This window comes from Acyrthosiphon pisum, chromosome A1, assembly GCF_005508785.2.
Source record: "Acyrthosiphon pisum isolate AL4f chromosome A1, pea_aphid_22Mar2018_4r6ur, whole genome shotgun sequence".
In the NCBI taxonomy this organism is placed as follows: Eukaryota; Metazoa; Arthropoda; class Insecta; order Hemiptera; family Aphididae; genus Acyrthosiphon; species Acyrthosiphon pisum.
The window spans coordinates 68,133,750-68,151,785 of record NC_042494.1 but is presented as its reverse complement, the minus strand read 5'-3'; the positions used below and the strand labels follow the sequence as shown (position 1 = coordinate 68,151,785).

The 18,036-nt window shown below is 26.2% G+C and overlaps 2 protein-coding genes across 3 annotated transcripts in view; one reads left to right on the top strand and one right to left on the bottom strand.

Annotated features, from left to right (window-relative positions):
* Positions 1 to 11,803: 11,803 nt before the first annotated feature.
* The window catches only part of LOC100167096 (queuine tRNA-ribosyltransferase accessory subunit 2), an 11,803-nt gene continuing 5,570 nt past the window's right edge, over positions 11,804 to 18,036 (bottom strand). Inside the window, exons 5-9 of the mRNA XM_001945496.5 lie at positions 12,664 to 12,858; positions 12,406 to 12,569; positions 12,231 to 12,323; positions 12,016 to 12,141; positions 11,804 to 11,949 (exon numbers count right to left, since the gene is read on the bottom strand). Coding sequence (XP_001945531.2) covers positions 11,889 to 11,949; positions 12,016 to 12,141; positions 12,231 to 12,323; positions 12,406 to 12,569; positions 12,664 to 12,858 — 639 coding nt within the window. The 3' untranslated portion in view covers positions 11,804 to 11,888. The remainder of the gene's footprint in view (positions 11,950 to 12,015; positions 12,142 to 12,230; positions 12,324 to 12,405; positions 12,570 to 12,663; positions 12,859 to 18,036) is intronic.
* Positions 15,560 to 18,036, top strand: part of LOC100169149 (uncharacterized protein CG1161-like) — a 10,843-nt gene continuing 8,366 nt past the window's right edge. Inside the window, exon 1 of one of the 2 annotated variants that reach the window (XM_008182021.3) lies at positions 15,560 to 15,755. The gene's annotated coding sequence lies outside the window, so the exon portion shown is untranslated. Of the gene's footprint in view, positions 15,756 to 16,035; positions 16,060 to 18,036 lie in introns of those variants that run through there. The other variant, XM_008182020.3, reaches the window with a different exon arrangement.

Genomic DNA, 18,036 nt, shown 5'->3' with positions numbered 1-18,036 from the left:
TTATAGTGGATTAAAGTCGGCATTCGGCCCGGCTTGCGTTAACACGATGACCCGCAGCGATCCCAGTGAGCGGGTTTTGTTTTTTTTAATATAGGTTATGGCTCATAGGTAGACGTGATTTATAAGCCACCTACCTATGTTGTGTGGTACACCGGTATGTACAAAGCACATGATATATATATATTATACACTGTAATATATTATACGCTAGAGTTAAGTCGGACATTATTGTGTTTATATAAATAGTTTCATGGATGAACGACAGCATTGTAATATTTTATATCTGTCGATATTCAATATACCCAAAAATTATTTTAATCGAAAGATTGAAAGTTGAAAGAGGTGTTCGATTTTTTACATATATATATATATATATATATATATATAATCATATACCTATAGGTACCTACCAAATAAATTCAAATATTTAAAAATATACCTATAAATTATTATTTTATATAATACGAATATCTTCTCCTTATTATGTACGATGTACCAATGCATACTACCTAACTATATAAAAACATTTAGTTAGGTATTAATCTTAATTGGGGATCATATTAAATGTAGGAAACTAATTTCACTGAAAACAAAAACTTACGATAATAGATAATTAAACCGAAAAAATATTTTATGGAAAACAATTTGATAGAAACATAATAATTCCAATTGAATATAAATTAATTGAAAACAACTTGTTGGTATTAATATTAAGGAAAAAGAAAAATTGTAATACTAATTTTATGAAAAATAATTAGTTGGGAAGTTTTAAAAACCACTGAAAACTCCTCATAGGTACGTACAAATTATAATTTGACGAATTAATGATACCTCCTAATCATTCTAATACCTGTAATATAATATACTACCTAGTATCTAGGTGATCCATTTAAGCGTTCATACTCATTATTTTTAAAAGTTTTAATTTATAACCTTATATATTTTTTTAAGTTTTTTACTTTTTTAATAGCACCATTCCAATTTAATTTCATATATCAAAGCAGAATATTATTCGGAGTATTTCAATCCATAAATATCAATTTCGGACAAGTGTTCATAAGTTATAACTTAAATTTTGTATAACCAAAACTCGTAGGTTCATGCAATTGTTTTAACACTCAATGTATACAATTAATACACTTTGTGGAGTTTAAAACTTTTATACTCGTCATCTTTATCATTCTTAATTAATATCATGTTTTGTTTGATTTTTACACCCTTCGTTATAACTAATGAACAATTGAAAGACTTTGGAATATTAAATTAAAAATGTAGTGTCGTTGCCATTCAAAAAAGTTAAAAAAAAAATGATTCATTGTTTGTATACTTTTATTAGTATTTAGTTGTAGGTATTTGTATTTTATTTTAATTAAAGTATAAATAATAATGTAATAAACTATTAGGTGTGCCTATATGAATGTATGATATTATACTTATAAATTATGATGGTTGAATTACGTAATTTTAATTTGTAATATAAAACTTTATTTAGAATCTGAAAAAATGTATCAAATTAAAATATTGATGTTAAGTATATATTAGAATAAATTTAAAACTAATATAAATTTACAAGTGTGTACCTATACAAGCAGCTACACCTATGCAGTATACAAGTCTGTATCTGTATATTATATTACTATTCTATTACTACAAATATAATTCAAGTCTTTAATTATTATTTTTAAACGACAATTAGTAATTACACACATTAGTTACTAATTTATAATTAATTTTGTTTTAATTAAAGCATTGTTTGTCATTTAACCATGTAAATTAATAACTGAAAATGCTTTGATAGGTTGGTTTAATAATTAAGCCATTAAGGACTAAAGTTATGTGTATATGTGTATTATGTGTATGTGCAGTATAAACAAATATTTTGAACTAAATGTTTAAAAGTGAATTATCATCATTATATATTAATTACTCATAATATTTCATATTATTAATTTTGTAATAATTTCGTTGCTCCAACACGCATATTATAAATTATGTTCAACTGTAGCATAAAAAAAAGTTAGACATATATTTTATCACCTAATAACAAGAGGCAAGTACAACTGTACAAGTAGGTAGGACAGACTATACTATTGATTATTGACAGTAGGTATACTTGATTATTACTGATGCAATACTGAACGTAAATTAAAACATGTAAATATGTAACTGTATTATAATAAAGAATTTTAAACTACAATATGTTATCTCAAGTATTTAGGTATAAAGAAAATTGAATATTATATAGAAATAAACTGTTTTAGACCAGAAACAATGCAGAAACACATTTTCGCAATTCCTAATAAATAATTAGTTGATTGTTAACGAAAATATGACAAAATCTATAAAACATTAAAATAAACGTATAAACGTAGTTTAAATTGGAAGGTAAAAGTGTTATTTCTTTTCTGCAATCGCAGTCCCAAAGGGGTGCACCACTTTTGTAAGACTTGCCCCTGATATAGGTATACATACAATTATAAAAGACGCTATATATACTTCAATTATCGGAATATTGGTACCAGTGGCGTATTTAGGAATTTGTCATGGGGAGGGTCCAGATAATTTCTAGAAAATAGAGCCACGGGGGGCAAAGCCTCCCACACCACCCAATTACACTTTATTAAATAAATATACCATATTTATAAAACGATTTAAAATTTTTGAGTTTTTAATTATTAAATAATAATATGTACCTACAAAACAAAATTAAAAAAAGCAGTAAGTGGATGTCACTCTGCTGTACAGTAGGTTACAAGTGGATCAATGTATAATGGATTGTATTAAACTTGAATTCAATGATATAATATCATTGTATAAGAAAAACGATTGTGATCGGAGACGGTTTGTCAGTCTGGATATTTTATATTGTTATTATTTATTATAGCCTGTAAGTTGAATTAATATTGAAATATATATTTTTTTTTATTCATAGAAAAAAATAAACACAATTGTAAAACCACTAGCTTCCTCGCTCCGTTCAGAATCTAATAAAGTTATGTTATAACTTTTATAAAAATATTTCCTAAAATATATTACTTCATTCATTGTTGATCTTAGATAACTTTTCAACTTTTTAAGGTTGAAAAAGATCTCTCTAGAGTGGCCGTAGATACTGGCAATGTACAAAACTACAAAATATTTGAATTAAAAAATGAACTCGATATTTTTCAACCATTTTCATTACCAAACTGATAACAAAAAAAATCACGATATTAATTGAAAACATTGATACCTAACTGAAGCTTCAAACATTTTTTACATAAACTCTCACACCCATTGTATAAATTATCTTGCAATATATTTTTATATATTTTTTTTTCTTTTAGCCTTTCAAATATCGTGTACCAATATTTGATCTATACAATTTCGTAATTACATCTTACTTACACATGTGTGTATTTTATTTTATTTGTTTCCCAAAGGGAACCTTGATTGTTGAGGATCATAGAATCGAATCGTGGTTAATACAATTTATGGTATTTCAATATAATAATGATAGTTAGACCTAAAAAAACAAAGGGTGCTAAAGACCCTTTTGCACCCCCCCCCCCCTAGTTGCGCCAAGTTGAATCAAGGAATCCATAACATTAATATTTAAAAAAAGGTGGGTTAATGGATTTCGCTCTGCTGTACACTAGGTTACAAGTGGGTCACTGTAATGGATGGTGTTAGATTTGAATTCAATGATATAATATCATTGTATTAGAAAATCAATTCTGAGCGAAAATGGTCAGTCAGCCCATGATATTACTAGGTATATTTATTGATGATATTATTGTGAATAAAGTAATTTTAAATTTGATAAATTTTGTCAAAATTCAAAATTGAAATGCTTATAAAAAAAAATTGTGCCTTTGTATTAAATTTTCACGCTTTTTTACCCAACAAATAAAATTTTATTGAAATTATATGAAATATATATATGGGTAATATATTATATTTTATATGAAAAAAAAAACTAAAAAGTTGAAAACTGACAATGTCTGTAAACAGCTCAAAAAGAGTCAAAATATTTCCAAAATTGTATGCTGTATAGAAAATGCTAATATAAATATTCAGTAAAATTTTCAAGTATCATTCGTTTTTCAACAAAATAATAAAATCGTTACATGAGAAATCGAGTGAATATCAAATGTTGTAAAAATATGAATTTCAAACGCTCATAAAAATTGAAATTGACTTTCTCGTAGATATTTTTTTCGATAAAAGTAGAAAAATTTATGAGGAATCTTATATTACATTTTAAAATTTTAGATTTAAAAAGAAATTTTTTATGAATTTTTAACACAAAATAATTTGCAAAAATTCGTAATTTTAACGTATTTTGTCCATATTTGAACTTTAATGCTTTAAAAAAAAAAATTATGATTATGGATTTTTAATATTTTGTATTGCTATTGTAACAATATATCAGGAGCCTTGTATTAAATTTTCACGCTTTTTTACCCAACAAATAAAATTTTATTGAAATTTATGAAAAAAAAAACTAAAAAAATTGAAAACTGACAATATTCGTAAACAGCTCAAAATAAGTCAAAATATTTGGAAAATGTTATAATGTATAGAAAAATCAATAAAAAAAATTCCCATTTTTCCTTAATTATTCTTTTGATTTTTACGACGCTTTAGAAAACTACTGGAAATGTTTACCATTGACCCCCAAGTACCAATTAGATTCACGTTCCTATCAGAAAAGATACTGTTGAAGAAAATCTAAGAATTTTGACTGTCCTAAAAGGTGATTACAGCCTACAGGCACAACAATTTAAAAAAAATTTAAAAATTTAAAAAAAACACACATCATTGTAAAATCAATACATTCATCGCTCCTCTCAGAATCTAACAGAATATTTTATTCATTCACAATTAATAATTATTAAACATTAAGCAATAGTGGTTTAGACGCACATCAAAAAAATTGGTTAACGAATTACGAACGAGTATACTTACTAGATTATTAATTACTAGATAATTAGTTTTTACTTTTTAAGTATTTTTAATTTATATAAGTGTAGTAGTGGTAAGTATAATACCTATAATAATAATACTAGTAATAACTTATCTACACTTTAAATATGTATAACTATATTTTAACTACTCATTCGAAATTCGATTTTACATTTATTCGTATCGAGATACCCAGGTACTCCAAAAAATATTCTGCTAGAAATTAAGAGAAATTAATTAAATTCAAAATGTAGGTATGTTGTCATTCAGAAAAGTAAAAACTTAGAAAGTTATTAGGATAAAAAATTAAAAAAATTATTATTTTCAAAAAAAAACTTATCGAAATATTGAACGCTTGAATGGATCCCCTATAATTAACCATACATATTAATAAAAAAAAATAAGCACTGGATCCGCCACTGGAAGAACTGGAATAATATGAGTTCTATACTTCTATATGATAAAATGAATCGGTTACCATATTTTCTCATAGAATGAGAGATTGTAATTTATAAATATATCCTAATTTCTAGAGATATAAGATTGGGTACGAAAATTAATTTGAGCTAACAAATCTGTATTATACCACATATAGATAGAAAACAAAAATAACGCCTGCTAATTTACCCCCATTTCAAATTTTGAACGAAGTGTTGATAATATATTATGAATCTCTAGAGTCGATTTTTAAAACGGACCTTATAGAAACAGCTAGGTATGTTGAATAGGTATGAATAGGTATGAATAGTAATTATTAAATAATAAATTCAGATTGATACGTGAACTGCATAATATATTAGGTATATGGCAATATTTAATCATAATATCACATACTAAAATTATATAGTATTTTTAATATTGTATACTACATTACTACGTATTAACTATTTAGCAAATTGTAGGTAATTTGTAAATGTACAGCATATAAACTTTAGCTGACAGTCTGCTGTATTAGGTAAACTACCTTGCTTAGTTATCGACTAGTTATTTACGATTCTAGCGTACGGCCGTATGGGCAGGGTGGGCAACTTCCCGTAACAAATTTTTGTTTTAATAATACCTAAATTATTCATATAAAATAAAACCAATGTTTAGTTATAGTAGTTATACAATATTTTATATTAACAGAGAAGGTTACTGCGAAATACATAAGAAATAATTGAACATATTTACGAGTACAATCATTTTAAGATAAGTTTTTCAAGGATTAATTTATTTGATAAATTTGTATAGTTGTGTTTTTAATGTCTTACCATAATTCATAATGTTAGAACAAAGTACAGTTCGCTAATTAACTGTTGCAATTGAACAAATGTATAAGTCAATAGACTCTTTCAATTGTTTATGTAAGTTATTAACAATCACGCATCTACGTCTTCAAATTTTAATTAGGTAAAGGTAAAATAATGCAGACCACGGATGTAACCTCAGATGTAGGTACCTAATTTATATACAATCGATATCCAAACAGTGAAAAATATTAAGCTAAATAATTGACCACATGGTCTAGAAGGTATAATATAAGACCGTACTTAGCCACGATTAAATCTGAATATCTTATGTCAAAAATCAAAAAAAAAAAAACAACTAAAATTAAGTAAAACATTATGATTATCAAAATAAATGTCTATGTAACCCAACAATATAACAAGACATTATTCTTTAACTGGCTTTAAGACTTACCTACATAATCAAATGTTTTCGTTTTTTATTCAAATATTATAATTCGTAGAACGTAATAGAAAAGTAGGAAGGTCGTATAAGTACAATGCATATTAATTTAAGAACCATTAACATAATATCATATTCCAATGTGCAACTTACAATAAAAAGGAACTGACTACTGGGTAAGCGTTAAAGTAATATTTAATTAACCTACCTAGTCTATAATCATTATCGATACAAATATCGTAAATATAAATCGGTAGGTAGGTTCTAATACAGTTAAAATTAAAAATCTTAGGAACTATATATCTTGCTCCGCTGTATAGTAGTCATTGAGTAAGTTCGGTACCTATCTGTTAATTGTCATCTGTAATGGATGTGTTAAATTGAAAGCTTTCGATCAGTCGAAATCAAAGCTAAATTATCTTATACGAAAAACGATTCAGAGAGGAGACGGTCAGTCAGCCAATACATATATTGCAGGGTATTACATAGTTATTCTTATTACTTAGAATATTTTATTATTTTATTATATTAATATTTTTCGAAAGCATTGTATTTATTAGATAGGTACCAGGTACCTATATCGTATGACGTAGATAGGTACTAGGTAGCCCGAGGTAGGAATATGCCATAATATGGTATACCTATCGTATGACGTAGGTATACAATTAATTAATATTATATTATGATAAATGATAATATGTTTGGTAATTTGAGCATTAAAAGTTAATAATTAAATATTATCAGAGATTGTTAACGATGTTTTCCCCTCACATTCTAAAATTGTTGTTTTCTTGTGGACATTTGAAAATCACGTGGCCAAGCCAAGAAATTTCGTCGTTGAGGGTTTGGTACTAAATTATAATTAAAAAGGGGGAAAATAGGTACAACCGTTCTGATTAGGTGTCGTGTTAGACGTTAGTCACTATTTAATGGATGGTGTTCAATTTGAATTCAATGATATAATTCTTTCATTATATACGTAATACGTACTAAAAACAATTCTGAGCGGTCAGCGGAGATGGTCTGTCAGTCAGACCTATGTTATTATAATAATTTTAAATTACAACAAAATAACTAAAATCGTGTTAATATATTTTTTAGATTTTTCTATTGCAATATATGAACTACTTAAAAAACTTATTTAAAATTGTCTATCCTTAGCTATAAAAACTGATAATTTTATACATTTTCAACCACAAAATAATTTGCAAATTTTTGAGATTTTATAAAATGTTGAACTTAAATAATGCTTATCAAAAAACCGTGCCTATATTTAATATTTTTAACTTTTATTAGTTTTGAAAATGTATAACAACATTCCCTTTAAGTTTTCCTACATTTAATAAACATTTTACCGGAAGATTAAATTATTATTTACGAGTGTCTGAAGTTAGACATATTTTGATGTTCACCCACAAATCAATAAATTATCTCATACAACGATTTTCTTTTTTCGTTATTCAAAAACTAATAAACTTATATAGGTTACTTGGAATTTTCATCAAATGTTTATTTTAAAAATTTTCTATAGGTACATGATGACATTTTCAAAATATTTTGACTCGTTATGAATTATTTTAGTTTCTGAGTGTATTGATTTTACAATGATGTGTGTTTTTTTTTTTTGTGTCTTTGACCTGCAGGGGCGTAGTTACGGGGGGCAGGGGGGGGGGGGGTTGTAAGGGGTTCCCCCCAAACAAAAATCTTTTTTATATTGGTATTTTGTTTTGGGAAAATTGTTGTGATAAGAGACTTTCGGCAAACTGCCGACGGTACGAATAATAAATTATATAGCACGACAAGTCGACAAAATTATCGTCGATAACAATTTTATCATAGGTAGGCCTCGATACCTATTACTGAAATAATAACCAATTATAAAATCGACAAAAACAGCAATAACGACGTCGAGTGGATTTTATTTTATGAATTATTATAACAGTCTAATATAAAACTATTGCAACTATTTATAACTAATACCAATTTGAAACAAAATAAAAATGACGTTTAGTTTAACTAATAACTTGTAATGTGTATCATAAATATATTTTTAACACCCCCCCCCCCCCTCAGAAAAAAATCGTATATACGCCGCTGGTGACCTGTGTAGGTACACGATAAGTATAGTCGAAATAATGCTTCGATTTTCAACTTCAGTATCTTGTTCGATGGGAAAGTGAATATTTTGGGTGCATTAGGGAGGTCAAAACTTAAAATTCCCAGTAATTTTCAAAAGCGCTGTGAAAAACAAAAAAAAAATTAAGGAAAAACGGGAATTTTGACGCAAAATCAAATTTTCATAAAATTGACTTTGGTTTTTGGTGTAACTTTAAAACAATTGATAGATACATGAAATTTTCACTGGTTGTTTGTATTTCCATTTTCTATAAATGATAAAATTTTCAAAATATTTTGATTTGGGTTGAACTGTTTACAGACAATTTCATATTTCAATTTTTTTTTTTTTTCTATGAATGTCAATAAAACTTTATTTGTTGAGTAAAAATACATGAAAATTTAATATAAAGCTCCTACTATATTGTTACAATGACATTTGGAAAATATTTTTATTTATAAGCATTTAAAGTTCAAATCTTGACAAAATACGGAAAAATCACAAAAATTAGCAAATTATTTTGAGTTCAGAATTCAAAAAAATTATTCTTTTAAAATCAAATCTTTTAAAAGCTAAAAACCCTACAACCCAATATCCTATATAAAGTTACTATAAACTATAGGTACGTATAAAAAACAAACACAGTTACAGACTTGGGTATAGGTTTATCAGTTTTTTTTGACATACCTAATATGAATCATCAATATAGGTATATAATAGAACAAGTGCACTTTACCACCCCATGAAAATTTTTTTTTTTTGGAATTTATTCATATTAACTGTTTAAGAACAATGGTGCAATCATAATTTGTCGGGCGGACACTCGGACTTAGTTTCGAAGTTCACTATTTTGTGATTTTTATGCTTTCACGCATCACGCTATAGGTAGTTTACTGCGCCTTTTAAAAATATTGATATTTTTTTTTTTTTGAAACATTATCTACTGTACCTACTACAACGAGTTAAGAACGATTGTGCAATCAACATTTGATAGCCGGACTTCGTTTTGAAGTTATATACAAAGACAGTTTTTGAATTTCGCGTTTTTATGCATTCGCACAACGCTCTTAATTGTCTTTATGCTATACTAATCTATTATATAACCCAAGTATAAACCCCCGGGGCTAAAATTGTGGACGACTTAACAAATAAATTTAACCTTGTTAATAAAAAGTAACACAAGTATAAAGACTTCAATCACCAGACCCGATGGCTACTTAGAGTAACATAAGTATATTATCTAGCTCCCTTCACCTACCGGTCCCGGTCGCCAGACTCGAGGTCCCACGGACCTCTCGTTGGATGGGGGCTCCGCCCGAAAACCCCCAGGGCTGAAATGATTGTTCTGTAAGTAAATAACAACAACAAGCTTGGCTTAAAAATAAGTAATAGGTACTCATTAATAATTTCATCAATATATCTCAAAAATAAAAATTAAATCGCGAAAGACGTGATAACGTAGCGTTGCGCCGATGCGTAAAAAACGCAAAATTGCGTACTTCCAAAGGCCATAACTTCAAAACTAAGTCCGACCGACAAATTCTGATTGCACCATTGTTTTTAAATAGTAAACATAAGTAGGTTCCAAAAAAAAAAAAAAATCGAAAAATTTGCATGGTAAAGTGCACTTTAGCCCACCCCCTCACTACATTTTTGCAATTATACATTTTGTGTATAATGTGTAATTAAATGGTTCTTCTGCATATGCAACTAACATATTAAATTCACGGTCCAATTAAAATTGTAAGTAGGTACCTACATTATTTAAAATCAGTGGTGGACTGATTTAGGCGTGTATCCATACATTTTTTAGAACTACATCAATGCCTACTTATAGGAGATTTTGAATTTTGAGGAAATAACTGGTAACTTACAATTTTATTGCTTACTTGTTATTGTGTCGGTCAATGTTTGCTAAATAATTTCAATTTATACTTTATAGATATCTTCTTTCTAGCTCCGGCATTGAAACTATCTTTGAACATCAAAGTTATCCTTTCTTAGCGTTTAAGAAACATTTTTTTTTTTTGAAATGTACATATTTCACAAAAGTTGGGTCGAAACTTGAAAGTACAGTGATATTGTCTAAAAACTGGAAATTCCGTTCAAGGTTAGGTAGCCATTTACAATCAAATTATTAGTAACATCCAAAACAAATCTCACATGAGCTTTCATAAACCTAAGATGCCCTTCAGGCACAAGATATTTTGGGATAGATTATAGCTGAATGACTAGATAAATAATCTCCAACAGTTTATTGAATTTGGACTGTCGTAAATTTTCATTATGAAGTAACCAAAGACAAGGTCTCATAAGATGCATGGCTTCACAGGTACAATTAAAAATTTTGAAAATTTAGAATTGTTGAATGGAAATTAGTAAAAAGTGAATACTATTTTAAAACTGGAAATAGAGAAATTGAGGAGGAACAAGTATAATTTTTAACTAAAATATCTAAATATAAATTGTGATCAAAACTTTTTGACTAATTTGTATTTTTTTAGATTCTGAGCGGAGCGTGGAAGCTATTGGTTTTACAATGGTGTTTATTTATTTAATTTTTTTTTTTTATTTTTATATCCTGTAAACAAAATTTCTACCAGAAGGAGTGCTTCGATTTCAACATATAATACCTTATCTTTTAGCAAATTGGATCAAGATAGTACTTTAGATCATTTTCCGATTTTTTCAATAGTTATTTAATGTCACGGGATAAACTACCGAAAAATTACAAAAAAATGCTAAAAATGGGATTTTAATTTCTAACGCTAAGTTTATCAGCATAGAAACGAATAAAAAATTATAATATTATAATATTAATTCAACTTACATGATAAAATAAATAATAACAATATAAAATATCCAGGCTGACAAACCGTCTCCACTCAGAATCGTTTTTCTTATACAACAATATTTTATCATTGAATTCAAGTCTAATAAAACCCATTGTACAATGACCCACTTGTAACCTACTGTACAGCAGAGCGACATCCACTTACCTGCTTTTTTTTTATTAGAATTACTAATAATTTACAAAGTTAGTAGAGAAGAGTAGATAACGCAACAACATATAATAATTAGTAGGTATCTACTCAATTTATTAATTTATAAACAATTAGACATAAATAAAACAGTTAATTCAAATTTGTATTTATTATTTCATTAATACTTCTCGTATGTCCTTGAAAAATTGATTAAAGTAATGTAGATTGTGTCTGAAAAATACAAATAATTAATTTTGAATGTAATTTATATTTAGGATATTTTTTTAATACACTTACATGGTCAATAATATAGAACCTAGAAGTTCATTTGAGACCAGTAAATGATGAATGTAAGATCTAGTATGTTTCTTACAGGTCAAACACGTACATGAATCTTTTATTGGCACAAATTTCTCAAAATGGCTACATTTATTTTATTCCAAATCACACCAAAAAGATAAATATTATTAATATTATTTTACTACAAAATTAAAAAAAAATCAATATATTACCATTTATCTGTTAAACATATTTCATATTCATTCAAATTGTCATTCATTTTATCAGTTTTACGATGAGAAACGTCCATAATAATACTTTCATTTCTGAAAGTTAAAGCAATTGTATATTGAGTATATTAAGTATAATGAATAAATATAATTAAAATCAAATCAAATCAAATCTCACTTATATTTTAAATTGTAATCAAATATTAAGGCCGAATTGCGTTCGGTTGTGATGCATGGTAAACAAGAGTCAAACATGTCCATTCCACTGTTTATAAGATCAATTATTAAACTAGGAGTCCAAGCACCAAATATAATTTTCATTTTATCATATGGGATGAATTCCTTTGTTAAATAAAATATTTGTAATAATAATGAAAGTACATAATATTATAAAATTTAAATATGTGAATAAAGAAGTGATTTTATTTTTAAGTACCATTGTTTTATTGATGATGGGTACAATAAGATCACTAGGGATTTCTTCAACAATAGTTCCATCAGTAAAAAATCCATCAAATAGAAATCCTAATACATCGTCATGATATTCTGATAAAAATGTTGCTGATCGAATTCTTTCTTGTACATTATAACCCCCTTGAATTGGAGCAATCACACCGCTTTGTTTTAGAACCTAAAACAAACATTAGAATAATTCAATATAAGGATGAATATTTTTTGAATATAGTTGTTATCCTATTTTCTCATATACAGGGTGATTCACTAAGCATGTTAATCTCCATTTTTCCTTTGATAATGAATTTATTCAAATCCTGATTTTTTCAAGTACCTATACTTAAAGACTATATTTTTTTTAATAATTAAATTTTGTCATTCCATTTAACTAGTCAACTGTGTTATTCAAAAACGAGCTATGATGATTGAAATAATAGTAATTAATATTATTGTATTATCATTTTATAATAATCGTTAAAATTGATTGTATGGTGTACTGGACTAAATATTATACCCATTTTATATTTTAAACAAAATTATTTTTCAGGATATTGTTATTTTCACAGTTCAATTACTCAGGAACTAATCAATCAAATTTTGTTTTGGATATATTAACATGTTCAAAAATATATCCTGCCCAGTGTTTGGAAGGAACGAGTTCCAAAAGGAACGGATTCCTTTTTGTAAAAAAAGAATGAGAAAATCAACTAGTTCTTTTTTATAGAGGAAAAATAACAAAATTGTTCGTTCCTTTCTAGTTCCAATAATGTACATAGATAAGTATGTAAAAATTTAAATTAAGATATATTTTTTAATGTGTATAATGTATATTGCTAATTAGCCAAAAATTTAATTTTGAAGAAAATCTCAAAATATGTAATAATATATTACATAAACATATAAAAAATGTACCTACCTGCAGTTAAATATTATAAATTAAAATTAAAGAAGTATGCATAATACGAAAAAAAAAAACAAAAATGTTTAAATAAGAATTTTTATTCTATTTGGAACTAAAAAAGGAACTCGTTCATTTTCGAATGAAACGACTTAGGAACGAATTCTTTATTTTTTAAGGAACAAGGAACAGAAAGATTCCTTTTTTTAAAAAAAGAACGAGGAACGGAACAAATTCTTTTATATAAGGAACTTGACAAACACTGATCCTGCTTAACAATTCATAGTAATATGGGTGGTTCTCAAAATATTCTCTTAAATATTCTAAAAAACTATAATTTGAATCAATAAATAGCTATCATTTAAAATATTTATAAATATACATATTACACAATAAAATTATAATTAGGATAAATATTTTTTCAATTAAGTAAAATATGATAAACAACTAATATCTTTAATTATAAAAAAAGTGTTAACTGTATCTTTTTAAATTCCACAATCATATATTTTCCCGGCAATAAAAATGATAATGATTTTATTCTACTAAATAGATACCGTTGGGAAAAAAACTTAATGATAAACTAATAATGAAAGTTTAAAAATTTAACATCTAAAACATAAATTTGATTAAATTAATTAAATATTATACTGGGTGATTCTTTTATCTTTGAACACTCATTATTTAAAAAACGTTTATACTTTTTGAAAAAAAATTGTATTGCTAAAACTTGTCAAATTCAATGGGACACTATAAGTATATTGCAACTTTAAGTTACCATATTTATAATCCTAATAAACTTTAACAGTAGTTTAATCAAAGCGTTTTTCTTCTAAACACTAAAACAGCCATTAAATGTACCTGTAATATAAGAAATCCATTAAAATATAATGTTATCAAAAAATTGGACAATACAATATTTTTATAAAAATTTGTTTGTAAGATTGATTAAAAATATTAAAATTAAACACCATAAAAATTAATATAAAATGGTAAAAATAATTATCTAAATAGAAAAAATGTGTTTATGAGAGTTTTATACTTTCATAAATCTATAAATAATAATATACTATACTGTATTATAAAAAAAAACAATTTTGGAATAGTTTTAGCAAAATATAATCTATGTGGTTAAAAAAGTATCACTAAATAACTAACTAGTAAAGCTTTATTGTAGATAATTATTTCAACTGTTAAATAACTATACTGAGTAAAATATTTGTAAGTAAACAAATTACAATTTCATAGTAATAACATATTACTAATATGATTTGTAATATTATTATCTCATAGAATAAAAAGAAATAATATAAAATATTGTAATAGGTCATTAAACAATATTGTTTTGTAATTATCTTTCTAAGAATACATACTTAGTACATTAATACCAGTACATTAATTTTTATTATCATGAAAGTGATTAAAAAAATTTATTTTCTTAAAATCAAATTATTTTATTCTGATTAGTATATTTCATTAGATCTTTCTACAATAAATCATTTTAATAGAAGAATGATTAATTTTTTGTTTTAATTACCTTTTAAAAATGTAAAGAGTTTTGACAAAATAAACAGAATAGAGGTTAGAAACTAATATGGTATAGTTACAAATGATAGTGTATGTATTAACAATGCTATGAATGTACCCAAAGACAATATATATTAGTAAATTACAGTGAAACCAGTATACAACGGACAGTCCTGGGACCATAAAAAACGTATGTCTATACTCTATTCCAAATAAGGTCAGACTTTGGTGGCAAAGTTGTGCGCCTGGAGACATTGAAAAGACATGGCTTTTTTTCCATGGCAAAGCCTAATGCGTTGCAGTAGTGGGGACTGCATCTGACCGTCGCGGAACGAAAACTGGTTGCCGCTGAATCCTAATCTTATTTGGAATAGAGTATAGATGTCTATTGTACACAGGTTTTAGTATTTTTTTAGCCAAGCATAGTATATTATACATATCTATTTAAAAAGAATATTGTAATTGTACTGCATATAACATATAGGTACGCACATACATACATAATTATAAATACACGCAATTTACGTAATCGTTATAGCCTATAACTTATAGGTGATATAGGAGTTAGGAGTATGTAATTTTTCTAATTTGTGCTTTGATGTGAAATTGCACGCACACCATGTCATTGCATAAGGCGGTGCTGTTACAAAGTATGTACAAATATATGATATTATTATTACCAGAATTATTTATCTAGGTTTCAAATGGTGATCAGAGTCGGAGATCCGTCTTCCACCCACTACATAAACTCTATTTTATCTCTGATATGTACAATTCAAAAGAATCATAAATTAAATGTAAATTAATGTATTGTATTATTGTATAAATTTAATAAAAATGGCTTTATACAGTTATAAAATAATATATATATCATTTTTTTTATATTATAAAATATAATTTTTGAGTGTATTTTGTAATTAATCGTGTGACTTTTAAATGACTTGATTGATTGAGGTAAGAGTTAAAGGTACTAATAGATTTGTTGATAATTTTGGAGCATGTTTATTGTGTATTTTTTAGCTCATAAATTATATAATTCATTTTAATAATGATTCCCTATATGGCTATGCCTATATTAAATTGATTTAACATTTTAACTTATCTTAGGGAGGGTTTAAGATGGCTCAGAGTGGGCCAAGCCCATGGACACGTAATAATGTAATATTATATTATAAGTCCATGGCTAAGCCCTCCTCACCATTTACGTCCATGAAAGATTTCTCTCAAAACAGTGGAAAATATAAGCTTTAAATATTGCATTCATTGATATTTGATACCACAGGTATAACACACTGCATCTTTACAATGGATGGAACTATGGCCTATAAATTACATATAACAGGTTTTTAATATGTAATTTCGTTCAAATTTGAAATTAAAATTACAATAAAAATAAACTGTGCTTATGTATTTCTTAGAATTTTTGGCAACAGAATTAAATATTTACGTGGAATCTTGTTTTAAATTTTCAATCCTTAGATATAAAAGTTGAACATTTTATAAATTTTTAACTACAGAATAATTATTCAATTTTAAATTTGATAAATTTTGTCAACATTTTAACTTCAAATGCTTATAAAAAAAAATTGTGCCTATGTATTTTTAATATTTTTCAACTGCTTTATATTAATTTTTTACACTTTTTGGCCCAATAGATAAAACTTTATTGGTATTTATAGAAAAAAAAACTAAAAAAATTGAAAACTTACAATGTCCGTAAACAGCTTAAAAAGAGTCAAATTATTTTCAAAATGTTATCGTTTATATAAAATGCTAATATAAACATTCAGTGAAATTTTCAAGTTTCTACAGTCATTCGTTTTTTAATTACAACAAAATAAGAAAATTGTTACGTAAGAAATCGAGTGAATATCAAATGTTGTAAAAATATGAATTTCAAACGCCCATAAAAATTTAATTTGAGTTTCTTATAGACATTTTTTTTTTTGGTAAAGGTAGAATATCCTATAAGGAATCTTGTATTACATTTTAAAATCTTAGATTTAAAAAGAAAAATTTTTATGAATTTATAACTCGAAATAATTTGCAAATTTTCGTGATTTTTCCATATTTTGTCATTTTTTGAACTTTAAATGCTTAAAAAAAAAAACTGTGACTAACGATTTTTAATATTTTTCATCTGATATTGTAACAATATATCAGGAGCTTTGTATTAAATTTATACACTTTTTGGCCCAACAGATAAAACTTTATTGATATTTATAGAAAAAAAAAACTAAAAAAATTGAAAACTTACAATGTCCGTAAACAGCTCAAAAAGAGTCAAATTATTTTAAAAATTTTATCGTATATATAAAATGCTTATATTAACATTCAGTGAAATTTTCAAGTTTCTACAGTCACTCGTTTTTTAATTACAACAAAATAAGAAAATCGTTACGTAAGAAATCGAGTGAATATCAAATGTAATCGAGGGCTCAGAACCAAAAGGTGCGATCTCAAAATATCAAATTGTTCAGGAGAGCCATTTTAAACTATTTTCAACTTAAAACTGCATTATCTTTTTTCGTAATGAATGATTTTTAATGATTAGTACATCTAAAAATTCACAAAGTTGTTCTGAGTTAACACTAGCAATTTATTTTTCTTAAAATCAAAATGTAACGTAAGAAAAACAAAAATGTAAAAAATTTCCGTTAAGAACCAAAAAGTTCTTCAGATAGAACCTTTTGGTTGTTAATATTTTTTTTTTCACTTAGTTAGAACTTTCTTGGTTTTGAATTAAATAATTAAATGTACTCCCACTACGGGCGCCAATGCATATGATACCTTAAGCTGAAGAACAAACACCAAACATAGTAAAATTGGTATTTGGAATACTGATAAAATTACAATTATAATATACTTTTTATAGAATCACAGAATTTAAACTTTAAGTAATACCTTTGAAATCCATGTCATGAGACATTC